The sequence below is a fragment of the Peromyscus maniculatus genome, chromosome 1 (genome assembly GCF_049852395.1).
Source record: "Peromyscus maniculatus bairdii isolate BWxNUB_F1_BW_parent chromosome 1, HU_Pman_BW_mat_3.1, whole genome shotgun sequence".
NCBI lineage: Eukaryota > Metazoa > Chordata > Mammalia > Rodentia > Cricetidae > Peromyscus > Peromyscus maniculatus.
In genome coordinates this window covers 122614696-122625369 of record NC_134852.1, presented here as the reverse complement: position 1 = coordinate 122625369, position 10674 = coordinate 122614696, and the positions used below count along the sequence as shown (strand labels likewise).

Sequence of the window (10674 nt, the reverse complement as noted above, 5' to 3'; positions counted from 1 at the left end):
CTGCTTTCAACCTTTGGGCTGGGGTTTCCTCCCGACCTCAAGGAGACTAGAGCTAGCATCTGGATGAACAAAGCACTCAGGTTCTCATTTTTAAAAGTGTGCAAATCGTCCATGAGAAACAGTTTAGAAGATTTAACACTGTTCATTTAATGTCTCATGGAAGACAATCTCTAAGATTTAACACAATGAAAAACAACGCACAGGCGAGTATATATAATAGGATATCTATATTGGGAAAAAGCACAGCAAAGATTTCGTATGGACATTCAGGCTTTATTTGCACAGAGTATTTCTGGAATCATGCAGAAGAAATGGATCAAGAGAGTCATCTCCATGGAGCGGGGAGACTGATGGGGAAGAGGCGAGATGGGTACTTGGAGTTTTTATTAGACATCATTCCTGCTTTTTGAATTCTGTGTTACTTATGGATCAACTATTAACAATGATGATTAATTGAGGTGGGAAGACTCACCCTAACTGTGGTGGTGCCATTCCATAGGCTGGGGTGCCAGACAAAATAAAAAATCAGCAGGCTGAGCGCCAGCATTCATCTCTCTCTGCTTCCTGCCTGCAGGTGACCACAGGCTCACATGTCTGTTTCCCCCCCCCCCCCCCCCGCCCCCATACCCTCCATACCCTCCCGCTGTGAGCCTGAGTGATGCTTGTCTCAGTTTTTTCTTTCCTCTATTTTCCTAGGAGAGGAAGACTCTTTGATTACTTATAATCATGATACCTCTTTCTTCTTCAATACCATGGACATGTCTTAAGTATGTGATTCTAGAATCAGAAGGAAAACACCCATCTCCAGGAAACAACAGGGTTATAAAACCAGACACAAGCCCGGGAACTCTGGACTGAGGCAAAGACCTTAGTCCCAATGCCCAGTTGTTGGGTACGCTGACATGCTACTAAGAAACTTTCCTAGTTCTGATGTGGTTTCCCACTGTAGACAGTACAGAACCCTATAGGAGTGCTTGAGCATCAGGGACAACAAGGCTTGATCCCAAGAGTCAAGTGTGTTCAAGTGGATGCAGACCTCTTACTACATCAGTGCTGATCCCAGAGGCCAAGCAGCTCCTAATCTCAGTTTCCTACCAGGAATTGAAAAGAGCACGAGACCAACATTAATCCTAGTGAAAAATATGATATTTCATTGATTATGCAAAAAAGAATTCTGTTCGTACACACAGATCAACGTAAGACAGTACATTGCCTTCACATCGTAGATGCTCACAGTGCAGAGTAACAATTCCTAGGACAAAGCAGCCAGGGAGGTGGAGAGTGGATCCAAAGGTTCTGGGTTCTGAGCTGCCCTGGATGGTCAGTACAAGAAGAAACAGGAGCACTTGGAATGTTGTGGAAAGCCATCTTGGTGAACCCTCAAACTAGGGAAGGCTTTATTAACTGTTTCAGTTTGAGTGTGGAAAACATCCCCCACAGGCTCATTTTGAACACTTGCTTCTCAGTCGGCGGCACTGTTTTGAAAACTGTGAAAACTTTAGGAGGTGGAATCTCGCAGGAGGGCCTTTGGGTTTGATAGTTCAGACCCACTCCCTGTCTGTTCTCGCCTTGTTCTGACATGATGTGAGGTGAGGGAGCCCGGCTGCATGCTCTTCCTACCATGGCATCTCCTGCCGCCATGCTTTGCCTTCCACGATAGGCTGTGTGCCTTTAGCCCATGAGCCCAAACAAGCCCTTCTTCCCTTGAATGGCTTTTGTTGGGTTACTTTGTTCCAGTGAGAAATGTAACTAAGACAAGGGGTGACAAGGTGGTCACACACTTCTGGAGGAGGCAACCCAAGCTGGCACCTCCCTGGCACATTTATAAGAGTTCTGTGAGGACAGCAGTAGCACAGGTCATCATCCCAAGGCCTTCTCAATTGAAGAGCACAGGGCCAAGGACTGCGCCTGCAGCTCTGTCTCTGAGGGCACCCCCCACACGTTAAGCACATTAGTATCCGGCTCCCCCACCCTCACTTCCTGTTCCCTTAGGTCTGACCCTTCCTGTACCCATCAGCCCCTTTGTTTTCTCTACAGGACCTAGATGCAGATTGGCACAGCAGAACTTTCCTTCAAAGTCAGGTTTGCATGAGGAGATACATAACCAGCGGCCCTTGAGCCACCCGAGTGAGACGAGATGCTGAGCTTCGGTTTCCGTGACTGACACTTTCCTCGCCTGGAATTAGCCAGTAATTGCATGTGGGCAGACCTAGCCAGAATGGTCTAAATGACCAATTAGAAGGCAAAAAGGAGGTCCTTTTATTTTTTTTTTTTGAAAGTTCAAGGGTCCCCGTTGACGAGCCCTACTTCTCAGGCGATGCTCCAATGGGCCTGTGCCCAGCTCTGCCATGCGCGAGTATACCCTACATTTGCCTAACGATAATGAATTGAGTACTTATTTTGCAGGAAAATATAGGGCACATCCATTACATGCAATCAAGCAAAAAGGCTGCGAAATGGGCACTCTATTAATTCCAAACAGAACCCTTCCCAAATGTCATCCTGCAACCGGAGCGTGGGCTTATTACCAATCTGAAGGAATTAAGGGTAATTTTCATTTGTACAAAGGATTTGAGGGACGCGGCTACCGCCACACACACAGTATTAATTGAGTTAAATTCAATTTGGTAATTTTAGTGCGAATCACCCAGCCCTGACCTGGCCTGCCCTAGGGTGAGATCAGAGTGTCTTGTCTGCTGGAGGAAGCAGGTATATGCAGGTAAGGCAGGTCTCCGCAAGCATGTACGCACTTTAGGATACACACAGAATGGCGTACAGTTGACCAGTTATTGACCAGTTATTAACCAGTAAGTTGCCCAAAGAGGAAAAATACATGTTAACGAGTAGCAAATCTCTGCATCTCTGGGCTTCAGTTTCCTCGTCTATAAAAGGGAGAATGACATCTCCTTTAATGGAGTTTGAGGCTAGGGAACTTGAGCGCAGCAGAGACCTCCCTCGGAGTGAGGACTAACTCTGATCTTTATTTTTATGCTCTGGGGGGCAGCATCTAGGCTGAGCTGACTCCCATAGCACACGTGGGGACATCTGGAGCCTCAATTTGAATGGGGACAATTTCCCCAGTCACTGCTAGGTCAGTCCCCAGGGCCTACAGATGTGGTCAGCCCACTGGGTTAGTGGTCATTTCCTTACTGATTTTAATGTCCACTATCTCTGGGTGGTCGCTGGGCTTGCGGGAGAGTGTAGAGCAAGAGACAGGAGCAAGCGGGGCAAGGCAGTTGGGAAGCTGGTCCAGATGGCCTGCAGCGAAAGAGGCCGGGCATCGGCAGGCAGCCCGGGTCCTCACTCCACATTCCGGTACTTGGTGAAGAGGTTGTATAGCACTCGCAGTGTGGACTTCAGGTCACAGTTGACAATGTCTGTGGAGAGACAAAACTCTGTGGTCCACACTCCGAAGCTGGCACTGATGGTCCCCTGCCATCCATCACTCATCCTCATCTACCCACTATGGTCCTCGGATGGGACTCATGCCGTCAGGGCAGGTGTGTGTGAAGGATGGGTAGGTGGTAGTGAGAACTCAGAACAGGCAATCGATAAGGGAAGAAGGGGCCAGGAACTAGGACTTCAGTCCCATAGAGATCAGGCTGTCACCCCAGAGTGTGACTTCACCACGGACATAGTGGCTTCAGGTGAGCAGGGTCTTGGCCTTGCTAAGTCTGGTCTCATCTGTCTCTAAGGTGCCTCTCCCCTGCCTCCACCTTCACCACAGTGCTACCTGTGCTTGTGAAGAAGGGGACACGAGCCGGGTGTGGTGTCACGTGCCTTTACTCCTAGTAGTTGGGAGGCAGAGGCGGAGGATCCCTGAGTTTGAGGCAAAGAAGAGGAGGAAGAGGAGGAGGAGGAGGGGAAGGAGGAAGAGGAGGAGGAGGAGGGGAAGGAGGAAGAGGAGGAGGAAGACTAAGGTGACAAAGACACTTAGGCTAGTCAGTAGGACGGGGAGGCCCTTCCACAAGGGAGGCCCCTGTGGGGCACAGGCTGCACGGGCAGAGGGAGGCTGGGAGCAGACTTTCTTCCTCCCACCCACTCATCCATGCGTCTCCCAGTCACCCACTTCTCAGGGTGCCCCTCTACTCTGCAGGCTCCTCCACCTTCTTCCCTCTGTGCTTCCTCCGTGAGCCATGCTTTGAAGAACTAGAGCGAACAAAGGAAGAAGAAAAGGAACTCTGCTCTTTAGGGAGCAAGATCTCGCCTACCATTTGTGCTCCAGGGAAACTCAGTTGTCAGGTGTGGCCATAAGAACCTTTGTCTAATGAGCATCTTACCAGCCCCTTTCCTTGTTTTTTTTTTTTAATTAAAAATTTTAAATGATTTATTTTTTTTTATTTCATGTGCACTGGTGTTTTTCCTGCATGTATGTCTGTGTGAGGGTGTTGGATTCACTGGAGTTACAAACAGGTGTGAGCTTCCATGTGGGTGCTGGGAATTGAACCCAGGTCCTCTAGAAGAGCAGCTAGTGCTCTTAACCACTGAGGCATCTCTCCAGCCCCCCCCTTTTAAAAATAAAAATAATTAGCAAATAACATCTCTGTTTGTGTATCTTTTACATAATGGTTAAATCAATGTAATTAGCATGCCTATCACTGGTTATTTCCTTGTGTTAAGAACATTCAAGAATTGTCTCACTGACCTGCTCCCCTGCATCCCAATCTTCTGGTGAGCATCACCCCACTTTTGATCTCTGCACATGGCAGAAATGGTGTGATACCTGTCTTTTGTATCTGGCTTATTCCACTTAAGATCACATCCTCCAAGCCTATGCACGTTGTCACAAACAATAACAACGAAACCTTTTTTATGGCTGAATAGTAGTCCATAGTTCCTATCTGTCCATCCACCGACAGACACAGGCTGATTCCATCTTCTAGCTGCTGTGACTTCACCCGCAGTGAAGAGGCAGATGGAGGTGAGTCTCTACCATACTCAATTCATCTCCTTTGGATATATACTCAGCAGTGGAACTGCTACTGTATAGAAGCTCCATTTATAATTTTCTGAGGACTACCCCCAACCATTTTCCATAGTGGCAGTACTGATAGACAATGCGACCAACAATGTGTAAGGACTCCACCGTGGTTCATCTTGGAGTTCTCTCCTGGCCTTTCTTACAACTCACCACACTGACGTTCTTACAGCTTGTCAGGATGGCTGTGATGATGTGGGGGCTCCTGGAATGGTCTGGAAGGATCTTCTCATCCCAAGATCACCAGTTCAATGTCTGCTACATTCCTTTTGCCAAGGTAATTTGTATAGCTTATGTAAAGAGCAGGATGGAGACTCTTGTGATATTTTGCTTGCCATGAAGGGTGTTAGAGATACCCAACAACATCAGATGAAGACAGTGTTCCAACAGGGCTGTGGCCATTCACCCTTGCCCCTCTGGTTTCTATGGCTCCATGCCTTTGTGATGATTGGAGTTGGAGGAAGCTGTCGCTGTCAGCTCTGTACACTGTGATCCAGGGCTATGGGGGAGGAGGCTGGGGCAACTTTCATGTTTTTGGCTACAGACCAAGCCTACCCATGTTGAGCTGACCAGGGGAACTTCCCGGCTGTCAGCTGATGCTCCCCACACAGCCTGTCTCAGGCCCCCCGCCCCCTGTGGTTTGCATATGCCACCAATCTGCTGGCTGTCCACAGTTTGATCCTGACTGCACTGGGCTTCTCCTGAGTCCCAACCTGCCTGGCACACTGGGATCTTGACCATATTTGATGATGAGTCCACTTGAATGGTGGGAGCAGTGAGGCATACGCATTTGAAGACACGTGCCCCTCAATAACAAACCGCCAGCCTTATACTGATATTCTTTTCTCGTTTCTCTCTTTGATTTCCTCCTCTCCCCTCCCTTTCCTCTCTCACCGAGGTCCTATACAAGTGATCTACCACTGAGCTATATCCCCAGCCTTCACTTTACATGTTAGTTTGAGACAGGGGTCTCACTAAATTGCCCAGGGTGATCTTGAACTTGCTATGTAGCCCAGGTTGGCCTGGAATCACCCTCTAAGTCCCAGACAGGCCTTGAGCCTGCAACCCTCCTACTTCAGCCTCTGGTGTACTGGGTTTCCTCACCCGGCATTTCAGCCCCTCCATTGGCTATGGATGTGATGCTCTCCCTCAGCTTACGTTTGTCAGAGCACGGAGAGACTCTGAAGCCCAGGTGGCAGAAGCCTGAGACGTAACACAGGGCATTATGGAGCTCTGAGGACCCCTGACCTCAGAATCTTGCCAGGACAAAGGTCCCCGTCATGGTGTTTCGATCTGGAGACATCCTCACAGAATTCGTCACAATGTCTGCAGTGTCGCATCTCCCGGGCAGAAGCACGGAAGTCAGAGGGAACGCTGGGATCTGCTGCTCACAAAGTCCAGTTTCACAGAGCCCCACATCAGCCCCCCTTTACGCACTGGAAATTTTCTGCATGGGCACGGTGCCCAGGACAACAACAAATAAGATACATGTGTTTTTCCACTGCCATTGCTCGGGAAGTTTCAGATGAAGTGGGTCAATAATCACACTCGAAACCTCTCTCTATATACCCAAACAGTCCTATAGATTGACACCGGGAAAATTCTCCCTGTCTGAGGGAAACAATGGTGCAGACACCAACGTATCAGGACAAGTCTTTCTAGTCTGCAGGTTGGAAGTTTCCATGAAGCAGTTCAACGAGCCAACCACAGAAAATTAAGCTGGGGCTGGAGAGATGGCTCAGCCTTTAAAGGCTAGGTTCACAACCCAAATACAGGAAACCAAAGCTGGGCTCTCCAAGCCAGGTGCTGGGGCTGCTGCCGGATACTAGAGCTCATCCATAGGGGCATCAGGATAGAGAATCTTGTCTTGCCAGGAGAGTGCTCCCGGGAGCACCTTCACTCCAGAGGTCCTCCCTTAGAGGTAACCATGGACACGAGACAAGGTGGGAACGAAAGGGAGTAAAGCATTGAGCTTTGTCCACTGGAGCTGATAGTATCCAGTCCTGCAGGAGTCACAAACTAAGGTCAATCACAGTTCTTGCCAGTCTTTCTGTCGTATTCTGACTGTCCTTGGGTCCATCACACTGCTCCTTCCTGCACCCAGACAGAAAAGGGACCCTCCTTCAGCCACGCAGCCTCCTGCTGGACTGTGTCTGGACCACTCTCGTGACTCTCCTGCTATGTGTGGTGTGCAGCTAGTGATGCTGCCTTGCCTCTGCTTGGCGGCAGGAGCCTTGGGGGCAGGGGTGGTCTTGCCTTTACTATGAACGATGATGTGCAGGGTTCCAGGCTGCCTAGACAAGTGCCAGCCCTGTGGGTGCAGGGTCTGGAAGGCAGATCTTGGATTGGAGGCAAGAAAGCAACAGGGTATAGGCCACAACCTCTGCTTGTCCCCATGCCTTTCAGTGACCAGGAAGGTGCAAGCACAAGGCTCTGTGGCCAGCCTTCTGGGAGTTCCAACGTGACGGACACTATCTGCAGCCCTATGTCAACTTGACAGTACTGATTACATGGGACACTGCGGCGAGTGACGCAGAGACAGTGTACCAGGATAACGACCTACAGTGACATGCCTCCCACTCGCAAACACACACACAGCCACGCAAAAACACTCCAGGTGTGCCCGAGCGTTCTCTTCTGGTTCTGTTTCCTCCTGATCTCATACAGTCAACCTTCTGTATCCATGGGCTCTGCATGTGTGGACTCAGACAACAGTGTGTAGAGAATATTTTTAGGACTTTTCCAGGGCTGGAGAGATGGCTCAGTGATTATGAGTGTATGTTGCACAACCGTGAGGACCTGAGTTCATACCCCCAGCAATCTGGGAGTGGTCTTGTATGCTGTGGGAGGATTGCTGTAGCTTGCTGGCTGCCAGCCTAGCTGAGAAAAATAAAACAAAACAAATCCAAAGGCTCCCAGTTCAGGGAGAGACCCTGCCTCAAAGGAATGATGTGGAAAGTGATAGAGGAAGACCCTCAATGTCCTTCTCTGGCCTTTGTGTGTACATGAGTATACACACACACACACACACACACACACACACACACACACACACACACACAGAGAGAGAGAGAGAGAGACAGAGAGACAGAGAGACAGAGACAGAGAGAGAGACAGAGACCTCAATACAGAGACTGCATCTGTATTGAACAGGTCAAATTTCCCCCTTGTCATTATTTCAACAAGACCACATAACAACTCTTTCCCTAACACTTACATGGTAACAGATGTAATGAGCTGCGCACAGGTGGCTGAATGCACATGGGAGAGTGCCTGGATTCTATGTACATACTGAATTATCTTACATAAGGGACTCGAGTGTCCTTGGACTCTGGTATCCTTGGAGGGCTTTAGACCCAACTGGCCATATATACTGAGGCATTACTATATCGGTCACCTAGACCCTATAAATGAAAGTCCCACCCCACTATCACAGACCCGGGAAGAGCAAAGTACCTTCTGGACGGGGTTTAGGCTTTTCCAGCCCTCCATCTTGCATGAGCTCAAAGGCAAAGGAGACATTCAGGACCTGTCAAGAAAGATGTAGTGGATAAGTCATTGCATACCTCCGGGACCCCAGGACCCCAGGATCCTGAGAGCCCATGATTCCAGGACCCTAGGACCAGTCCCTGGGAAGCTTAGGAGCCTAACGTAGCTGTGGACCTGAGGCTGAGCCCATGTGTGGCTAAAGAAATGAACTGGTTATGCTGAGAGTGACGGTGCTGATCTTAGCCACTACCATAGGGGCTCTTTCTGTCCCATCCCAATCTTGTCAATCAATTGACAAGGCCTTCAAACTCAAGGATAAGAGAGCATCCATTTGCTAGGGTCAGATGGCAGGGCCTGTTCAAGGGGATCTCTGCCTTGGGCCAAAGGCCTTTTGTTCAGTCAAGGAGGATAATGGCTGCCCCCAAGGAGATGCAGTACCAGGATAGGCCAAAACCAAACCAAACCACTCAGTTATTTACAAAAGGGCTGGAGAGGTAGCTTAGCTCAATTTCTAGCAGCACATGCGCACACACATGTAGGTACATACTCCTGTACTGATGTAAGTTTGAGGCCAGTTTTCACTATAATGTAATTTCCAGGCCAGTCTGGGCCAGAGTACGATCTTTGTCTCAAATGCTCCCCCTTTTCCCACCAAAACAGAAAAGAATCAGGGGCTGGAAAGATGGCTCAGCAGTTAAGAGGGCTTGATTTTGTTCTTAGCACCCACGTGGCTCACAAACGCCAGCTCCACGGGGTTCAAAGCCCTTTTCTGGGCTCCCTGGCACTTAAACACACATGTGTGCACACATACACATTATAAAAAAGAACCAGCTTGGCCATGGGCCTCAGGGCTAACTGGCTCTGTAGCCACCCTTCTCTGTCACCTCTGACAGAGACGAGGCTGCCTGTTTATCTGCAGAGCACATGGCTAGGCAAGCAGGGACAGGCAAAAGGCAAGGAACAGTGTTTGTTCAGCATGCATGGAGTCTGCAGGTGGCTCGTGCCAAGTCCAACTGTTTCTAGAGAGGCTCCATCACCAACCAGCGAAGGCCTGGCCAGGAGGCCACCTCCATCTCTTCCTAGACAGGCTCAGTAGAGATAAGCAGGACTTGGGCTATGGGCTTCCCCAAGGCCCCTCCCCCTTACCTTCTGTTCAAAGCTGTCCGGGGTCAGGAAGAAGCTGTGCAGGGGGACAAAGTAGCCCTCCAGGAGCCCCATGAGCAGCACCAGGTAGACCCCATCTGCAAACTGCGGGGAGAGGCAGGTATCAGCATGAGTCTCCTTCATCACCCTGGCATCGACCCACCCGAGGCCACCTCAGTAGGCAGGGTGCTGGGTGAGGGGGGAGGCAATGTGGCAGCTGCCTTGTGTGTTACCTGGGTTACTCCTCAGCTAATCCTGTGGAATAGACACCAAACTGCTGTACCCCCACTCTATAGGTGAGAAAAGCGAGGTGCAGAGGAAGGCCACCCTGCCTATGGGAAGGGACATCACTGAATCGAAGTGTCAGGGAAATGATAGATGATGGGCGATAGGTAGATGAGTGACATGAAGGTCCTCGTACTTTTGCTTTTGGAACAGCGAACACGGTGGCATCAACTGGACCTGGCTTCTTGCTTGTGCGTCCCTTCCTTGGGGTTCCAGAGTCAGACCAGTGCAGTGGGTAGAAACTTGGGTTCTGAGTCTAGCCCTACTTGCTAGCTGTGGGGCCTGACTGTCTCTGCACCTCGTTTTCCTCACCTGTAAAGTGGGGGTACAGCAGTGTGGTGTCTGTTCCATGGGGCTAGCATGAGGACTATATGTAGCAGGAATCCTAAAAGTTCTTATTAATAAAATCAAACCCGAGGCGAGTTATTGGGGTCCATGCTGGTAGATCAGAGAGACAGAACAAGCCACAGCTAACCTCACCTGGTCAACTTCTCAGCTGGTCTTGTTTCCTCAGACTGGAAGCTTCTGTGTCCTCATCCCAATGGCTCTCAGCTGAACTGCTGCTGGAAAGCCTGAAGCTTAACCAGCCACATGCTTAACCAGCCAAAATCTTCTAGTTTCTGGTCCTCACGCCTTATATATCTTTCTACTTTCTACCACCACTCCCTGGGATTAAAGGCTGGCTTTCTGGGATTAAAGGTGTGTGTCACCATGCTTGGCTTTTTCCAATGTGGCCTTGAACTTACAGAGATCCAGATGGATTTCTGTCTCTGGAATGC

General features: G+C 49.6%; 1 protein-coding gene across 3 annotated transcripts in view; it reads right to left on the bottom strand.

The window, feature by feature from the left end:
- Positions 1-252: 252 nt before the first annotated feature.
- Parva (parvin alpha) overlaps positions 253-10674 on the bottom strand; it is a 152284-nt gene continuing 141862 nt past the window's right edge. For all 3 annotated transcript variants that reach the window (XM_006978603.4, XM_076550413.1, XM_076550411.1), the window contains 3 exons: positions 9614-9715; positions 8435-8507; positions 253-3377 (listed from right to left, as the gene is read on the bottom strand). In XM_006978603.4, the coding sequence (XP_006978665.1) occupies positions 3301-3377; positions 8435-8507; positions 9614-9715 (252 nt within the window). In that variant the 3' untranslated portion in view covers positions 253-3300. The remainder of the gene's footprint in view (positions 3378-8434; positions 8508-9613; positions 9716-10674) is intronic.